Source organism: Calypte anna, chromosome 11 (genome assembly GCF_003957555.1).
Source record: "Calypte anna isolate BGI_N300 chromosome 11, bCalAnn1_v1.p, whole genome shotgun sequence".
In the NCBI taxonomy this organism is placed as follows: Eukaryota; Metazoa; Chordata; class Aves; order Apodiformes; family Trochilidae; genus Calypte; species Calypte anna.
This window is the reverse complement of record NC_044257.1, coordinates 2,545,654-2,565,231: the sequence shown is the minus strand read 5'-3', so window position 1 is coordinate 2,565,231 and position 19,578 is coordinate 2,545,654. Positions and strand designations below refer to the sequence as shown.

The following is a 19,578-nucleotide window of genomic DNA, read 5'->3' as shown; positions in this document are numbered from 1 at the left end:
CGAGCCGGACGCGGTGGGGCCTCGCTGGGCGGTACCGCAGCCTGGCTGGGGGGGGGGGGGGGCTGCGTGCTTTTATTTGGTCTTTCCTGTCTCTTGAGCCAATTACCCCACCGAAAGAGGAAATCAAGTTACTTGTATGCTAGTCCTTGATAATATATGCTATATATATTGATATGATTTTTTTTTTTTTTTGCAGTTGATACATCTTGTGCCCGCAGAAGGACTTAAGTTAATTTGTTCTGGTGTCTTCTGGTATCATGACAAGTTCATAACCATTAGCTCTCTTGCTCCTTTTTTTTTCTTTTGACAAGCCGTTGGATTTCCTCTCTCCCCAGTTCCCTGAGGTCCCTCAGTCTTTCAGCAGTTGGTGGTCCTTGTGGTTGACTGGTGAAATTTCTGATGTTCCTATTTAATGGTGTGTTCTCCCTGGAATACCTTTTCTAACAGGCAGGGGAGGGCGTTTCCCTGTAAAAGCCCTTTAATGTCTCTATTTTGCTTAAATGGACAGCTCCCCTAAAACACAACCTGCATCTGCTCTGGTTCATGCTGTGTGTCAGGTGTTATGCTGGTTACTGCTGCATCACAGCAGTTTCTGCTGTCCCCCAGCTGCCATCAGGACAGTCTGTTCAAGGTGCTTATCAGGGGTTGTTCCTTGAAGACTGCAGCTGTTGGGTACTGTGGACAGACCCACCAGAGGTGTCCACAGTGCCTTGTGGACTTCAGAAGTCATTTACCAGGAGGTTCAGGCACTTCCAGAAACCCCAATATGTGGCACACACACATTGACTTCCATCTGTGCAGCTTGGAGAACAATTAACTCAAACACTGGACTACCTAATATTTCTTGGATTTGGAATGCTTTTAGAATTTCTCCTGACTTTTTAACCTGTCTGACAATATTTCTGAATGGTGAGGGGAGACACTCAAAAAGGAAAACAAAGATGTTGAAATCCAAAGTTGATTAATTTGAGTATTAGTTTTTGATGGGGTTTGTAATTAATAGAAAGCTCTCAATAAGGTCAAAGAATTTCTGTATTTGTCCTGAACTCACAAGTTCAAATTCTTTGCTTGTGCTAGTTCCAAAACCAAATTATAAATCTGTTAAAATACCAATATATTGGAAAAGAACCAGTATTCTAAATAATCCTGCTCCTGATGTCACCACCTAGAGAGCAGTTTGGGGGAAAGGCCCTGTAATACAGTGTGCAATATATGTAGCAAGTTCTGAAGCAGACTTTAAAGCTAAGGTCTCATTCAGACTTCAGTCTCAGACATGATGGAATCACATGAGAAGATCACTTATGTGACTGCAGGTGGGTCTTAAACCAAAAGAGGGAAAAGAAGACAACCCTGGGATGCTACAAGTTGATTAAAATTTCCATTAATCTGCTGATAACAAAAGGTTTACTGGAAGTAAGAAAAGCTTTCCACAATTTTTTCAGGCTGGTTCTAAGACTTCAGCACTGGTTTGCAGTGTCTGATGTGAAGGAACAAAGTAATCAGGCATGGCTGAGGTGCTCTGTTAGGCGGGGATCTTTGCGCAGCTTCTCCTCAAGAGCGAGGTATTTCTGGGGTGCTGTCTGCTTTTCCCTAAAAGAAGAAATGGGACATCAGAGGAAAACTGCACACCGTCCTTGGGTGCTGTGCTCAGACAGCTATTCCCAATACCTGCTGAGCCTCAGCTTTAGAATATGGATGTGGAACATGGCTTCAGAGTAACAAGCAAGGAAATCATCCTCCTCCTTTGTGCTGAGCTGATTCCTGTTGTCCTGAAACCACTGCTTCCTCTTCTGCAGCTCTTCCACTGCCTGTTGTGGGGAACAAGCAACCAGGAGTCAGGGGAAGAGAGAGGGCAGCCAGGAGGAGCAAAGGCAGGTCAAGTTTGGGGAGCTGAGATGAAGGAAACCACAAAGTGGAGCTCAGTTGTTTTTGTGGCGGGGACTAAGTTTTGGATAAGGTATCAGAGAACAAGAAAACGAGGAATCAAAATACATGGAACAGGGAAAGGCAGCAAAACCTGAAGTTGTTTCACTATAGCACTGGAGAACCAAAGAAGCTCTGATCAAGATGGGGCCTAAATTTCACCATGGAGCTATTCTGCTCTCTGATTTCACATGCTAATGACAAATATATATATATATGTATGTATGTATACACACATATATATGGATACTTATGGCTCTCTTAAAGTAATCGAAGGATGTTGATGTTTGTTTCTTGCCTGCTGATGCCACACAATGTGTGTTTCCCTCCTGCCAGTGCAGAAGGGAGCCCAGTAACAGCACATCCTGGGGCAAGGCTGGGAATACCTTTTCAAAGCGAGCCTGGATGGTGGTAACTCTTTTAACCAGACGATGCTTAAAATCCATCAGGCAGTCATCTCTGACATGGAGAGCCTGCCCCTTGGTCAACTGCTCCCTGTTGCCAAGTCGAATAAGAAAAGGTGCCAGGTAATCTACATCCTGTTCCTTTTGTCCTGGGAGCTCATCCTCTGTCCCTTTCTCCTGGAGGGACAGAACAGAAAGAGTCATGGTCCCATTTAACTGCTTCCCCAAACACCCTGTGATGCAGCAAAATGCAAGCAAAGACCAAAACTCCTCCTGCAAAGAGAGGTTTCTTTTTCCTATAGTTCAGTCAAAACCATTGTTTTGTATTAGGTTTTCACACCAACCCTTTCCTGATGCAATTTTCATTCTGTAGTTTTTTATCTTCCTTTTTATCATTTCTCCTAATTTCCCTGATTGCAGAGATGTCTTCAGTACACAAAACCTGTTATCCACAGCATTAAGGGCTCTACAGAATGTACTTTTATTTGGATAAAAAAAGATTAGGACAGGGTATTTTGATGTAGGCTGGCAAACAGCTGGTTCTTGGCTCTTTGCCCTGGTTGTGCTTCACACCAGAAGCTTGGAGTGCAAAACCCAGTCACCTTCTACAACCTCTCTGTGTAGAAAAGCTCAGTCTAAAATCCATGCACAAGAAGCATCTTGGAAATCTTGAAAAATTGCAAGTAATTATTCTTGAATATTTTTATATTTGTCCAGAACATTCATAAGGTATTGATTCCTCAGAGGTCCTGGAATAAAACAGGCTTTGCAAGCAACAATGAAATCCAAGAACTGATTCATATCCCAATGTATTTGCCTAACACAATGAGCCCTGTCTAGAGAGATGGAGCATAGAATAAATTCTTACACTCCCCCCATAATATCTATTATCAACTAATTCTTATTACTTACTTCCTTTATTAACTAAAACTAAACCAGTAATCCTTCTCAGTGATGTGAATTTTTTGAGAAAGCCAGAAGGTCACAACATGATTATGTTATCTTGTCATGGGAAGTCAACAGAAGCAATGCCAATTTACACCTGCTCAATATTTCGCCCAGTATGTTTTAATGACACTAAAAGCTCTCCAGAGATAGTTCCTCAAACAAGAAGCTTCCTTGGGATTTCTTTGCATACATGTAATAAATTATTAATTAATTAATTAATCTGAATTAATAAAGATTAATGATTGCATACCGTGGCTCCATATTGTTGTCTTCTCATTTCATTCCTCTCAGTGTTAAAAATTGAAACTGACAATTTAATGTTGCTTTCTTCATTCTCACGAATCTCCAAAATATTTAACACCTTCCAAAAAGTCAGAAGACAGACCCCTCAGCTTTCCCACAAAATGACAGTACTGCTACCTCGACCTGCTAACAAAGCAAATGCTGCATACAAGGACTGTAGCAGAAGGTTAAATATGGGCAATCTATGCAAATATGTTCATATCCTGCTGGTGGATCAAGCCAATAGTGCTCTTATTTTTAGATTGCTACTCTGTATGAAATGCTGGAGCACGTTTATATTACCTGTCCAGAAAGTTTTTCTGGAGTCATAGTCCTGCTGCTGCTTTTGAAATTGCACTTTGGCATTGGCTTATTGGTTTGTCTTAACAGGATAGACAGTAAAAGAAATGTGAATATTTTGTCTGTTTATATATTCAGAAATATGGCAAGGTAGTTCATGAGGTCACAGTGAACTACCTTCAAATTTCTGAAAAAAAAAAAGACTTTTGCAATCTTGTTCTTAATTATCCCTAGATTTCTGTGCTAACATAGCTGAGTATTATCTCCAGCTCCTTCAGGGGCTCTTCTTCCTCACAAAAACACTAAAAAAATTATCAAGTTGGTTTGCCCCCTCTGCTATCATGGTTGTATTTCTATGAAGTCATTACAAAGACATCTAAGAACATGGATTTGTTACACTGGTCACCGTGTGATTAGCAGTCAAAGCAATGTATTTTATGGATACTTCTCTACAGTTGCTCCCACAAAAAAGTTGCTTCAGTACAACAGGCCTTCCCAGAAATGCCTAGCAGCCAGCAGACCAATTACATTATCTTTTCTTGTCTCATTCCCAGGCAAAAGGCAGAGATGTTTCTAGGTGCCCTGATTCATCTGCTGTCATTGCTCTCTGAAACTCTCTTCCTCCCAGAGGATGAATATTAAGAGCAGAGCACTGGAAAGTGACTCTCCATGAATATATTAAAGCTGTTGCTTTTGCTGAACAATTCTGGGGTGCAAGCTTGATCATTCAGCATGGAAACCAGCTTTGTGACACTGGAGTTTTATCACAGCTTCTGCTGAGGATTCTGTGGCAGCCAGTCAGCTGAAAACCATCTCCATGCCTAACAGACTTTGACAACAGCGTGGACACCTCCCTGTTACCTCTGCTTCAGACCTGCTGGACTTGTTGCTTCAGCCTCTTCTCTTCAATTGTTAGCTCCTGCAACAACTTGTACAAAGGAATCAGCTTCTTGTCTTTCTCAGAGGATCCAGCCTGGAAGCAGATAAGCTCATGAAAGAAAGTAGTCTGCTTTGGGTGCCCAGGACCAGGAACTCTGCTAACAGAACCAGGTACAGTTCTCCTATAGTCAGTACAGTGACACTGATTTCCACCACTGAAACATCCACCCCATGGTCATTGGACTTCATTTTGATTTTGAATGCATCAGTAACGTGAGACTCACTGCACTTGGCTGATGCTGCTGTTGTTAGGTTGGAACAAGTTTGGCAGGGTTTGAGATGAAAGGATGGCACAGCAGCAATTGACTTCTGTGTATTCTCCTCAACGAGAAATAGAAGATTTTTTTAAAAACTTGCATAATATAAAAAAATCCTGTATTTCCGATCTCTCTTTGATTTTCCTCCATGTAATTGTGTAGCATCACTGCAGAATTTACTGGCAGACTTCTGCTCCCTATTAGAAACTTGTGGAGTGATGTTAGTGGAGTAACACATCCTACTCTGGGGGTATGCTCTCCACTCTGGTGGACAATCTGGCTTAATGACAGCAGTCCACCTTTAAAAAAAATATTATTTATTTAAGGCCATCAGGAAGGCATTAAGCCTCAGCATTTTGCTCTGCATCTGGTGGGTAAACTGGGAGATTAAAGAAATTATGTGACTCCAAGAAGGGAGAGACAAAACTGTGAAAGGGTCTGAAGCACAAGTCTCAAGAATCAGCTGAAGGAACTGGGGGTATTTTATCTCGAGAAAAGGAGGGTGAGGGGAGACCTTCTCACTCTCTACAAATACCTGAAAGGAGCTTGGAGCAAGGGGGGAATGGTCTCTTCTCCCACTGAACAAGTGATAAGACAAAAGGAAAGGACCTCAGGTTGTCCAGGGGTGGTCTAGATTGGATATTAGGAACAATTTATTCCCTGAAAGAGTTATCAGCCCCTGGCAAAGGATTTGTGGAGCGAGTGGTGGAGTTCCCCATCATGGAGGGATTTCAAAAGCCATGTAGATGGGGTGCTGAGGTTTAGCAGCAACTTGACAGGGGCTGGGTTAATGGTTGGATTTGATGATCTCAAAAGTCTTTTCCAACCAAACAGTTCTATGATTCTATTCTCCAAGAGAAAACAGAAGGGGGAATTTTTCAGCTTCCTTGCCATGGATCCAGTGGACCAAGCCCTACAACAGCTGAACCAGCATCTTTAAGATCTGAGTGGCTGTATCAACACTGCCTGATGACCAAGTCTGGGAAGACAACTTCAGCCATAGCTACAGCAAGCCCTGCACACTACAGTGCACTCAGCATGCCCAAGCACTTCAGCACAGTAAAGCAATCCCAGGGCCTGAGGCTGTCTGTAAGTACAGAGGGAGCAGAGGGGGCAGCATGGCTGTGTCATGCTTGTAGTTCTTCCACTGACATTTCACCTTCCTGTTGTATACTGTGATCTAGAAAAGCTTCAAGACATTAAGTAGTTTTTCTGCATACCTGGTATGTGATGCACATTTCTGGAGTCATGATGGCTTCATCTCCTCTCCTATCATCCTCTGCTACTTTAAAGAAATCCTTCTTTGAGGCAGTAATATACTTATCCTTGAGGTGATATGTCAGACTGATTCACGTCTTCTGTGATCAGAAAGGTACGTTCTGCTACATCTTCATCAGCCAGGCTTTTCTAGGTTTCTGTGGAAATATTCCTTGATTTGCTAATGGGGGGTGAAAAAAATTGATGAAAGTAGGTAAGACTATGCAGGAAACTAAGATATTTTGCAGAATTTGGGTAAAAAGCCAAGGTAAACTGGGCTTTTCAGCCTGGACTGAGATGGTATCCCCTGGCCCATAGTCCTATGGTTCTTTCCTGTGACTGAGGAAAAAAAAAACAAAACCAAACCTGCTTAAGCAAAAAAAAGGTCTCATAATTGTGGAGCTAAGTATGCTTTCCAAGCTCAAGGTTAGCTTGGATGCATCCCTGCCTGAGGGAACTGCAAGAGGCAAGGTATTTTGGAGCATAACAAATTTCCTACATTACTGAAAAAAAGAAAGGAAAAAGGGAGCAATGTTGGGTGCTGGTCCAAAGACAGGCTCTGCATGGCTCTGTCCTGGCAAGATAACAGCAGATCTGAACCAATATTGGCATATTTGAGATTCCACTCTCTTGTGTTCTCTAAATCAGCACCTGTCTAGGGGGAAGAGGTAGTATTTATCTGCTGGTAACAAAGCAGAATGATGGGACATCTCATCAGCGAACCCAAAATGCTACTAGTTTGGGGGATCAGAATATGAAACTATTTGACTAGTTTGAATCTAGCAAAATGTCATTCCAAAATCATATCAAGGTTTTTTTTCTTCCCTCTGACACACACACAGTCTAGTTTCCCATTTCATTCCAGCTGCTCAGTGCATGTTCCTGACAACTGGTCACACTGTAGCTGTCAGGCTGTGACTGTGAGACACAGCTAGCTCAACAGGGGCCTGGACCTTCCAATCTGAAGTTTTTTGCCTTGGCTTGTGACCATGAAAAGGAACCTAAAGCCCTAGGACAGTGAATTTTGCATGGTATAAATATCCCAATGACAGGTATTTTTCTGTTCCTGCCTTGGACCATACCACTATAGGCCGGAAGTTGTCAGTTGTGGTGCCAGCCAAACTGTATTTTCTTTTGTTTTTGCCAAACTCTGTGTGCCGGACATGCAGGAAGTCTTCCCTCCCCACAAAGTACTCGATCATCTCAGTAGCATTCTCAAACACGTTCTGGAGGCCATCGACTCGTGCCACACGTGGTAAAACTCCATTGTACGTTCAGTCCTGGGTTCCAGTGACTTATAGGTGTGAGCTAAGGACAGAAGAGAGATTGTCAAATGCTTTCAGAGTCCAGCGGCCAGAATGTGGTGAGCACCAGTGTGTCCAGGAGAAGTCCTCATTTTCTTTAGCAGACAGTAATTCAAATGCACCTAAGAGTGTACAAAGGGAATGTTTATCTCCTCACTGCTGTGTACTGATATGCCCTGAGGATGACAGGACAGCTTTACACAACCACAGCCCTCCTTACACTTCCTTACACACCAAGTGGAGCCATGACCCTGCTCTCTGCCCCTCTGGCAAAGGAGTTCACCAAGCCTCTCTCCATTGTTTATCAACTCTCTTGGTTAATAATGGAGGTCCCAGAGGCCTGGAGGATTGACAGTGTGACACCCATCTACAACAAGTGCCAGAAAGGAGGGTCCAGGGAACTACAGGCCTGTCAGCCTGACCTCAGTGCCTGGAAAATTATTGAGAGGTTCATCTTGAGTGCACTCACAGGACAGGACAGCCAGGGGATCAGGCCCAGCCAGCATGACCTCAGGAAAGGAAGGTTCTGCTTGACCAACCTGGTGTTGTTCTATGAGCAGGTGGCCCACCCAGTGGACAAGGGAAAGGCTGTGGACATTGTCTGCCTGAACTTTACTAAAGCCTTTGACACTGTCTCCCACAGCATTCCCCAGAGAAGCTGGCAGCTTATGGCACAGACATGTGTACTCTTCATTGGGTTAAAAACAGGCCCAGAAAGTTGAAGTCAGAGAAGTTAAATCCAGTTGGCAGAGAGTCACCAGTGGGGTTCCCCAGGGCTCTGTTCTGGTGCTGGTCTCATTCAGTATCTATGTCAATGATCTAGATGAGGGGACTGAGTGCTTCCTCAGTAGTTTACAGACAACACCAGGTTGGATGGGAATGTTGATCTGCTCAAGGGTAGGATGGCTCTGCAGAGGGACCTGGAGAGGTTGGATCTGTGGGCCTAGGCCAATAAAATGAGATTCAACAAGGCCAAGTGCCCAGTCCTGCACTTTGGTCACAACAACCCAATGAAAGGCTACAGACTTGAGGAGGAGTGGCTGGAAAGCTTCCAGGCAGAAAAGAATCTGGGGGTGCTGGTCAACAAGCCAGCTAAATATGAGCCAGCAGTTTGTCCAGGTGGCCAGGAAAGCCAACAGTATCCTGGCTTGTATCAGGAGCAGTGTGGCCAGCAGGAGGAAGGAAGTGATCACTGCACCTCAGGTACTGTGTTCAGTTCTGAGCCTCTCACCACAAGAAGGACATTGAGCTGCTGGAGCAAGTTAAGAGAAGGGCAACCAAGCTGGTGAAGGGTCTGGAGAACAAGTCCTGTGAGGAGAGGCTGAGGGAAATTGGGAATGTTTAGTTTGGAGAAGAGAAGGCTGAGAGGAGACCTCTACAACTATCTAAAAGGAGGTTGTAGGGAGGTGGGTGCTGGCCTTTTCTCTCAAGTGAATAATGATGGGACTAGAGGAAATGGCCTGAAGTTGCACCATAGAAGGTTTAGGTATAAGGAAGAATTTCTTTACTGAGGACATAGTTATGCATGGGAATGGGCTGCTCGGGGAGGTGGTGGGATCACCATCCCTGGAAGTATTTAAAAAACATGTAGATGAGGCACTTCATGACATGCTCTAGTGGGCATGGTGATACAGACATTGATACATATATTTTATTTATTTTATTTGGTGTGGGGAGGATATTGATGATTGGATGCGGTGATCTTAGAGGTCTTTACCAGTCTTGACAATTCTGTGATTCCTAAACCAGGAATGGGCTCTTGAGGTGAAATGCTCTAGCAACAGACCTGATGCAGCACTTTCTGTCCCCCAGCTGCACAACACTGAGACCAAAGATAATCTTGAGGGGAAAGATTCTATGTCTATCACCTCTTATGGCAAAAGTAAATTGTATCACCCCATATATGTGATAGGTACATCTTTTTCTTCTGTTCTATCCAGAACTGTCAGCCAATAACCCATTTCTCTAGTGGATACTGTATTATTTGTCTAGATGATGCATTCCATAAGTCTGTCATCCTCTCCAGTTCTGGACTTTGCAACTATTAAGAGGGATTCACATGAAGTCCCCTCAGCTGCAGTGGCCTCCCAGATGAGCTTAAATACCTTTAAGATTGAGGAGGCGTCCTGGGCTGAAGAAGTCTGTGGTCACCTGTGTTTGTATATTCACCTGTCTCATATCCAACAGGTCTTCTCGGTTTTTGAACCACTCCCTTATCTCCACTGCTTCAGTATCTGAAAGGAGACAAAGGGTTTCAGAGCCTTGTGTCAGTCACCCTTTTGAGGTGCTGTGATTTGTCTGATGAGCTCTCAGTGTCTGTGAAGCACCTTGTGCTGACACAGCAGACATTGTGCAGCCACTGGAATTGGCCCTGTGCACAGGGGCATTTTGTAGATAAATCCTGATCTACACTTGACTAGATGAATTACACTTTAAGAGGGTTTATTGCTCTCCATCAACAAGAATTAAAGTAATGAGCTCAGGAGGCACAGCAGATAGCTACAGCTAGGCAAGAGAAATTTCACCTCAAATATGATAATGGCAGGAGGGAAGGGAAAAGAGACAGGGGCATCACAGAACCCAAGAGGGCTGCATACAGGACACTCTATAGCCAGTTAGGATTCTGCATGGTTTCTTAGACCAGCTGGAGAAGAATAATGGGTCTGAGTACAGAAATATCCACAGTCAGAAGCTGTTCCTGTCCACCCCAGTGGGAAGAGATGTACTATTGGATCGAATAAAACTGGCTTTCCATTTCTCCAAAGACTGCAAATCAAAGCAGCTGACCTGCTACACTTAACAGCCTCACTGTTGGGGTGTAAAGCCAATTCAAACTATGGCAGGAATCTCTAGGAATGCTAGAAAGTTCTGGGGCTTGGTGGGCAGCAAGTGTGATGAAGCATCTGAAGATATGGTAGATAAGTCCCCCAACAAATGTGAAAGGAAGAGAGAAAACACAAGAGAGACTCTGGCAGAAAGGGGACCACCCTCCTTCCCCCTCCCATAGCACACCCCAGGCTATGTTTGCTCAGTGCATCAAGTGTGTTTCACACATCCCTCTTACAGTTAAAGTCTTCATAGATGGTGAGGCGTTTCACCAGCCCATTTTCATTCAGGTATGGTGCCCATTTCTCCAGTTTTGCTTGTTTGTACAGGATCACCTTACTCCCCTGGGAACAGTGGGTCTCAAACTCTGCAATCGGCAAGAGAAGTGTCAGAAAAATTCACACCCTTGTTCTCAGTCCCAGGATAAATGATTCAAGAGAAAGAAAACCATGGTCTGATAGAAAACACATTTTTTATTTTGTTCAGTTGCTTTATTTTGTAAAGCTTTTCAGCCCCTGCCTCAAGTGCTTTAATGTTATAGTAGTGTAATAACCCTTTTCTCTCCCCAACAGATGATGCTAGGGCAGTCCCCTGTGCATGGCAGTAACAGAAAGTCAATACCAGGCCAAGTCATTGGTCCAGGAGAATCAATGGGGGTGTGTCTGCAGTTGTTCTACCACCCAGGATGAGACAGTGCATGGTGGGCAGGCATTCACACCAATAACTGCTGCTGCCTTTGTCTACTGCACTTCACTGCTGCACCTTGTCTATCCTAAAGGCAGACTTAAACAAACATCCCAAATCCACTCCAAGGTTATCTGGGGGGCAAGCAAAAGGCAAAGGCAGAATGCATACCTCTGGGAGATATCTGAATTGGGGCTACCCATGAGGGTGGCATGTCAAAACTCACGTCTTCCTTATGCTGATAAAACAGAAGGAGAGATTTGCATTTTTGGCAGCTTACTTACTGTGCCAGAAGGCATTTTAGTTCTAGAGAATGCAGTGCAGTTATCAGAGCTCAGCTCATGCAAGGCTGTGCTGCTCCTGGAGAACATGGCAGGGAAGGGATGAGAGCTTGGGGTCACACACAGCTTGGGGACAGAGGCATGCAACATGCTGACATTTATGGGGAAGGAGTTTTATTGCATCCTCACATTCTCACTAGCACATCTCATGAAATTATCTTCTCCTGGCTCATGCTGGACAGGGGATGGATGTGACAATCATAATTCAAACTAATGACCACCAGATAATAATCACGCCAGGCACTTTGCTCCCCAGTTATGGGCACAGGCTGAGGAGAGCAGATAATGGGAGGGAACATGCTGTTACTGGTGTTCCTCCATCCTGTTGTGCTGGCACAATGCCTACTTTATCATGCTATGTTCTCCCACCAGGATAACAAACCATTTTTTTGTGTGTATTAAGAGAACATCCATGATTTGTGTATCTGACTGGCAACTCCACTTAGCATCCAGGATAGCAGGGTGCTGACCACAGATTCACAGAATGGTTTAGGCTGGAAGAAACCTTAAAGATCCTGTAGTTCCAGCTTCTTGCCATGGGCAGGGACATCCTCCACTACACCATGAGATTAAAAAAAGTCCAGAAAAAATTTGGTTTGAATTTTATTTTTTTAAATTATTTCCTCCCAAAGGCCTGTGCACTGTGCACTGGTGGGCTCCAGAGATCCCTAGCCACTCAGGACACCAGTAAGTTCAGCTTCATACCACTTGAGGTTCTGCTTCAAAAATCATTAAAATTATTCAAAATGGAGAGGGAGTCTTAAAGCACAAACCAACACTAAAGCACTAAAGCACAAAACCTCACTAAAGCAATCCTGATGTGACCTGGAGAGGGCAGCAGGCAGGCAGACATCCACAGACCTACCAATGCACCAGTGGGATACAGCATCCCCATTGCCCCAGAGCCACCACTTAGGTCACTCACCATGTCATCCATGGCCTCAGGTAACTCCTTTTCTTTCTCAGCTTCTGGGAGCTGAAGAGGCTTGCTGCTTCCCAAAAGCATCATTTCCCAGCGGATAGTGTCACTCAAGTCAAAGATGAGATCCTAGGCCAGACCAAAGAAACCCACATAACCACAGGGCAGTCTCAAGGGCCTGACACAAAACTCAACACTGCTCCTGCACATCTGCAGTGCTCGGGACCTCTCTGGTTGTCAGACAGTGAAAAGACTGGAGAAAGAGCTTGGATCTCAGTGAGGTGGGCTTTTCAGACTCTTGGCTGGCTTGTGGGACCCCATAGACTGCCCCTGTGCCTAGAGAGCTGCAGATCCCTTTCCTCATGGTACCTCTGCCACAAGAGAAGCTGGTGGAAATGCTTTTGCCTCCTTCCTTGGGCAGGGTCATTCTTTCTCCATTCTTTCTCCATTCTTTCTCCATTCTTTCTCTTTCAGTTCTTTCTCCAGGGTCATTCCCATGGGAAATGATGCTGCTCTAACTCAGACCCTCACCTCCCAGACTTTACATCAGCCAGGGAGTAGCTGAGGTGTGGGAAGAGCCTAATCAAGATCTTCTGTGCCTAGAGCTGTGTCTGTTAGGCTCAAAACATCCTCTACCTTTAGATGTAGAGAGACCAGGTGTCCATCCAGCCGTAAAAGCTGATATTCTGGCACTGTAGGGGTCTAATAGGTGGGATTCATATTTGCTAGCTCAGGGCCTGGCATGTCCTGGAGTACTTCCAGGGTCTATGCAATCAAAGAAGCCCATGAGCAACACAGGGAATGTGGAAACTGACCACTGATCCTGGGCTTCCCAAGGACTCAGGTTAGCCCAGCTGTTCCTCCCAGGCACAGGGTGCTTAACAGCTCATTACCTTGCAGCCATTCCTGCAGTCCTGCATGTTGATCCAGTAGTTTTTGTGGTTCCAAACACTCTCAATGCCAAGGAACTGCTCATCCATGGTGCTGTGGCTGTTACCCGTGAAGGGGTTGATGAAGAAGGTCTCAGGAACCTCTCTCTTCCCTGACAGAACCAAAACCCACGCATGCACCCACAAGCCGTGCAAAGGGTCACGCTTGTGCTTTTCCACTCCCTGTATTGCAGAGGACAGCACAGCAGTTATTGTCATTTTACTGACACTTTAGACCAATCCAATGGCAATTTTATTTTCTCCACTGCCCACTTCTAAAGATCTACAGGCCCTTAACAATCTTCAGGAGAATAAGGTACGCAGTACATATACCTGTACCAGCATACACTGTGTTCCCAGAGGACAAGTTCTCCTGGCCATGATCAGGGTTGTGCTGTCCTTCATGGCAGAGGATGGTGAGCTACTTTATTTGATCAGACATTTACCTGTGCCTCAGCTCTTGCTCTTGGAGCTAACATGATGGGAACCTCACCAACTCACCGTGACCTTTTCCTCTTCTCCTTCCTTGTTTTGAGCAGCTTCAGTTTCTGCCTTCTTCTTAGCCTCCTGCTGAAGCTCAAACATGCTCTGCAAGACTGGTCGGGGCTTAATTCTGTACTTGTTGGACTTCTTTATCTCAACTTCTGGTACCTGCCTCCACAAAAGCCAGGTATTGCTGTAAAACCCAGCAGAGATCAAGAGAAGGGAGAACACGTACAACTTACAGGTACCTCCCAGTTCCCAGCCCTTAGCAGTTTGCAGTACTGGACCTGGTGAGCAGGAATTCCACAAAGACAGAGGCCTTTTAAGAAACTGTGGAAAATCACTTAAGTGATCCCTTTTGTGAGGTCCCTGTGTGTTAACACACTGAAATCCAGTGTGGACCTGAAGCTGTTCCCCCTGGCTCAAGTCTGGAGTTCACTGGAAATGAAAAGGTTGAGCACACATGGTGGGCTCCTCCCTGCCCACTCACTGCATGTCTCACCTCTGGTGGCTTCCTGAGCAGTGGGCACAGCTCCAGAGTCTCATCCAGGGTGCACATCTCACGGGTGGCATAGCCATGCACACAGTAGGCATCGTACCCAGCCCCGATCAGCATGGAGCACAGCAGCACACTGAAGTCAAAGCAGTTCCCTCTCTGGTATTTCAGGATGGTGGTTGGGGAATAGAGCGAACTGGGCTTGAAAGAAAGAGATGCACATTTGCAGTGCTTGTCTTGTGAAGCTGCAACACACACCAGACAGAGAGCAAGAGAGACAAAGGGCATTGCTCATATCCCTGGGCTTTGCACCCACAGGGAATCTGTTATTTAGACTTCTTATATTAAGCTACAGTCCCCAGAAGTGATCTGGGGAAGTCCTCCCAGAAGTGATCTAGGGAAACTCTGCCCCCAAATCTGGAGACAAACATAACCAAAAGGAAAGATGGGCCGATCATATCATCAAACTGCTACAAACCTAATGCTAACCACAAGTCTGGAATGGGGTTTACCTCCACCTCTAGCTGGTCTGTCTGCAGCCTTTCAATGCAAAAGACCCATAAGCTAAACTGCAGATCAAAGGAGAGACCATATTCCCTTTGGCCCTCACTACTGAGCAAGCAAAGGGATCAATATGCACATCCAGAGAGGTTCTACACAGTCTCCTCCCATATCTCAGACCTCATCTAAGGTGATCATGGAAGTCTCCATCTGCTAAATTAAGTTACATTCTCTGTGGCTGCAAAGCCCCAGAGCTCCTCTGGAGACCCTGGGACTCTTGGGGCACTGGGATTTCAGGTCCACTTTTGTCCTACAGAGAGGGCCTTCTGCCACCTCCATTATGGGGCTCTTCTGATGGGACAGCAGCCCCTTTCTTACCGGTGTGAGAGGTGACTTGAGGGGCTCCATGGTGAGGTAATCAGAGACAAAGCTGGCACAGCCATCCCAGTGGTACAGCTCTGCATAAGGCAGCAGGGTCGGCCTCACTGTTGTGCTCACAAACTTCTGTAGGGCAACGAGAGGGCTTTAGTTAGCCAGCAGATGCCTGGCAGAGTCTCCTGTGCAAAGCCATCCTCAGATAACCCCTGGATGTTGCAGCTCACATTCAGAACCTCCCAGGAGTCTACTGAGTCAGAAACCTTCACCTCTTCTCTGAAGTCTGTGGCTAAAACTTCAAGCTCATCTCAGACATTACAGATGTGAGCCAGCTCTCTTAGTTTGCAAGCAAGACAAATAGCTACTGCCCTTTCCAGCTTTTACATCCTCCACCATTAAGGACATTGTTTAGTGGTGGCCTTAGCAGTGCTAGGCTAATGGTTGGACTTGATCATCTTAAAGTTCTTTTCCAACACAACACAACAATTCTGTGATTCTATGATTTTTTGCCTTGTATGTTAGTGATATAATAAATGATGGGGAATCCTGGTACAAAGGAGCAATTCCAGATGCCTGGGGGAGCATCAGGTCCAGAACTAAACAACATCTGAGCAGCTTGGGTTTAGTCCTAAACAAAACCAGACCACAAACTTCCACATTTATTTCTGTCAAGGTTTAATGATGGGCTGACAATTAAACTAATGACACATGCTCTCTGTTTACCTCTCTTCCTTCCCAGAAAGGGGAAGAGAATAAAGGAGAGACTTACAGGTTGAATGCTAATCTACACAGCTTTAATGAAACAATAATGACAGAAAAGAAGGTTAAAATAATACCTAGCTCTGGATCCAGACCCCACATCTGTGACTGAGCCTGAGCTTTATCTATTTCATATGTTTCCTTTATTTTTCTGTGGCCTTTCCTGTTTGTTAAGAAACACACTTCAGGGCTGCAACTTACATGGCACCACCACCATGTGCATGGTACAATGTGCTTGTGGATTTGAAGAGTGGGGGTTACCCAGGGTGCTGTGGGCATAGCAAGGGGGTTGCCATTCCCTTTGGTCAGGAAGGAGAGCAGGAAGGGCTGCTTGCCTTCCCAAGCACTGGGGAAGCTGAGTGCCCCCTCACTCACAGTGTCCCAGCCCCACACCATCCTGTACCTCCGCGCCGCACTCATTGACTGGGTGCAGAAAGAGTGGCTTGCGGTCAGGGCAGAGGTGAGTGTACTGCTGGAGAAAACAGTCAGCAATGTTCAGCAGCTTCTCTTCCTTCAGGGAATTCATCTTGTACGAGGATGGTAACTGGGACGTGTCAATGGAGCTCCAGTCAAAACCACTTCCATGGACGGGAGGAGACAGAGAGAGACAGGTATTAAGCTGGCAGCAATCTGCTATTAAAGCACACCAAGGGCTCCCCATTTCCTAGGGAGAAAATGGAGATGATATCCAGGGACAAGGTTTTGACATAGCCAAGCTCCTGTGGAGTGATGTAAACCTGAGTCCAGAGGGTTAGGGGATCTTTATATGGAGTCACGACACAGCAGTGGATGAATGAATGTACAGTGAAGTGAGCTGTCCTGCCCTACTCGCACTCTGGGATAAGCACACCTGGCATGTGAAACTTCCTCATTCCCCCCTGTGCAAGGGGACCACACATGCCATCCATACACATGCAGCCTCCCTGGGGACCCCAATGGGGCCATCCCCGCTCATCCCAGTAACTGACAGACACGTGACTTACGGGACATCAGCTGGGACACACACTTGCTCCTCAGACACCTTTTCCTCCACGTCCTGAAGCTCATCATTCGTCTCCTTCAGCTCTTCATCTCTTTGCTCCTCTTCCTCCTGCTCCTCCAAAACGTCCATTCTGCCTCCTCCAGGGCACTACAGAAATGTACACACCAGGATGAACTCATGGCTGGGACCCAGATACACGGCTGAAGCAGGCAGAAGGGTGACAGTAACGGGAGGACACTGGGTGCTGAGTTTGGGATGCATGCTCCTGGGCTCTCTGAGGGCAGGGAAGATGTCTGACCGGGGGAAGCCTGGCTCGAAGGACACTGCACAGCTAAGTGTCAGACCGTGGTGAGTCCCCATTTCCCGTGCCCATGGAAATGCTGTGTCCCTCAGCCTGCCTGGGCTGCTGCAGGCTGGGAAGCAGCTCTGAAAATCCTCTGGGCACCTTAAGATGGCACCCAGGCTGTCCGGCCGCTCAGGGGCCTTGAGGGGCCCTTCTGCAACACTCAGCACCCTCTCAAGACAGTTTATGTTGTTTATTTACCCCCGGGGAGACCGACCGGGGCTGTTTGTTTCTCCTCCGTGCGGTCAGGCCGACCATGGGAGACGCAGACAGCGAGGAGGAGGCACAGACCTTGCCCTGTGGGAGGCGGAACCGGTGACACTGGGGGTGTCCGGGGTCCCAGCGCTGCTCCCCGCGGCTCCCGGCGCTCTGCTCCGCTGCCTTCCCAGCGCCGTCCCGTCCCGCCGGGCCTCACCGCTGCCTGCTCGCCATGGCAACGGCCTCAGAGGAGTCCCGGGGCCGGGACGGGGCTGCCGCGCTCTTGCACCCTTCCTGCCCCGGGAGGCCCTGCTGCCCTCCAGGGCCCACCTCGGGACCTCTTCGCCCCTCAGGGCGCCTCCCCTGCTTCTCCCTCAGGGTGCCCCCCAGGGTCTCGCCTGCCCTACCCTCGGCTCTCTCCTCCCTCCCCCTTCCCCCCGGCCTCCTGAGGCCCCAGGCAGCCCCAGGCCACTCCCCAGCCCCGGATCTGCCCTGTGCCTCCGGGGCCATCCTCAGTAACCGTCCCGCACCCACCTCGGGATACCCCGGCCCGTCCACCGCTGGCCTGAGCGTTTTCCTGTCCGAGAGCTCCTGCCCGGTGCTGCCCCGGGGGGACAGAAAGAGCAAACGCTGCCCGCCGGGACGGCTGTGCCCAGCCCGGTGCAGACCACACGGCTCAAGCTCTTAAAAAACATGGAAAACAAACCCAAACAAACAAAAAAACAAACCAAAATCAAACCAACAAAACAAAAAACACTCCCCCCCGCCCCAAAAAAAACCACCAAACAAATCACTCCAAAAAAACCCACCAAACCCCCCCCCTCCAAAATTAAGACACACATCCCGGTCCTTTTCCTTTGTTGCTTTCCAGAGCCTGCAGGCTGCACAGCCTTTGCATCTCAAAGCAAGTCTGTACAAGCTTCTGTCCCAGTTAATTGCTTTATAAAATCCGTAATGAAAAGCAGAGATTCTCACTCAAACCTGGCAGTGGTGCATGGCAGGAGGCTTTTTTTTTTTTTTTTTTTTTAATTTGATTAGCAGCTCAGTAGGCTGTAGGCAACAGCAGGTGCTAAGCACTCTTGTTTTCTGGTTTTCATAGTGGTTAGGTAAAAACCTGGAGGGCTGGATGTTCATCTTTGCTGCTATGTCATGGTGACTGTAGCAATGCCACCTCTGAGGATGCATGGAAGTCTCAGCAGCATCACTCTGAGTGATCACAGCTACCTGCAGCTGGATACAGTTCCCCTTGGAGGTCAGTGCACGGCAGAACTGAGTCCTCATCCCTCCATCTCTGTGGGATATTTAGAAAGCAATGGACACATAGTGAACAATCCAGACACAATGGAATTGATTAATCTGTGAGCCAGAGACCTGTGCAAGCAGTAAACCTCAAGGATGTTGCTAAGGTCAACTGTTGCTACAAGTTTGATGAAGCAAGCGCAAAAAGCAGAACAAAGTTGGGTGTACATGACTGAAAGCAGGACATGATGCAGGCTATGGGCAGAGACAACCCTTCGTGAGATCAGAAGACCTCATCCAATCAAATTATTGCTTTAGGCAAGTGTATAGCACATGCTAAACAATCATCAAATGGCTTGTGCATGAGCAGGAACCAGAAAGTATACATAAACTGAGCTATTTAGACAATAAAGTGGCATTTACTTGATCATATTGGTTGTATGCAGTGTCTGTGACTTCCATGTCGACAACTGGTGCCCTGAACAGGGACCCTCTCACTGTTGCTTCCCAGGAGTGATGAAGGCAGCTGGAATGAGAGGATAGCTGGAATGAGAGGGTAGCTGGAAAGCCAACCGAAAGAGCTCGTTGCCCCGACGGCTGCCCCGACAGCGCTCGCTGGAGGAATCTCACCCTGATCAGATGAGCGGTAAGGGAAGAGATGGGCTCTACACTCTCTAAAGAAGAAGAGGCAGTAGTTCAGCTCCTACAACACATTCTCTCCAAGAGAGGGATACATTATGAGGGTGGCAGTCTGCAGTAGGCTAAATAGAAAGCCCTGATCCCAACTGTCAGTACAGCTTTTGAGCTGGGAACGTGGGAAGAAATTGGGAAGTTCCTATGGGAAGAAATTAGCAAAGGGTCTAAGGAGGCTGGAAAATTAGCCATGTTG

General features: G+C 46.7%; 1 protein-coding gene across 1 annotated transcript; it reads right to left on the bottom strand.

Annotated features, from left to right (window-relative positions):
* Nucleotides 1-1,484: 1,484 nt before the first annotated feature.
* On the bottom strand, nucleotides 1,485-17,586 carry DRC7 (dynein regulatory complex subunit 7). The gene is given in 21 exon segments (XM_030457834.1): nucleotides 1,485-1,590; nucleotides 1,669-1,808; nucleotides 2,310-2,504; nucleotides 3,526-3,636; nucleotides 4,708-4,830; nucleotides 6,274-6,402; nucleotides 6,404-6,451; nucleotides 6,453-6,491; nucleotides 7,393-7,563; nucleotides 7,566-7,618; nucleotides 9,720-9,848; nucleotides 10,679-10,807; nucleotides 11,296-11,362; nucleotides 12,391-12,513; nucleotides 13,278-13,496; nucleotides 13,821-13,964; nucleotides 14,299-14,493; nucleotides 15,172-15,297; nucleotides 16,331-16,505; nucleotides 16,911-17,056; nucleotides 17,544-17,586. Coding segments are annotated over 20 exon segments (2,535 nt in total). The 5' UTR covers nucleotides 17,039-17,056; nucleotides 17,544-17,586; the 3' UTR covers nucleotides 1,485-1,499.
* Between the last annotated feature and the right edge of the window lie 1,992 nt (nucleotides 17,587-19,578).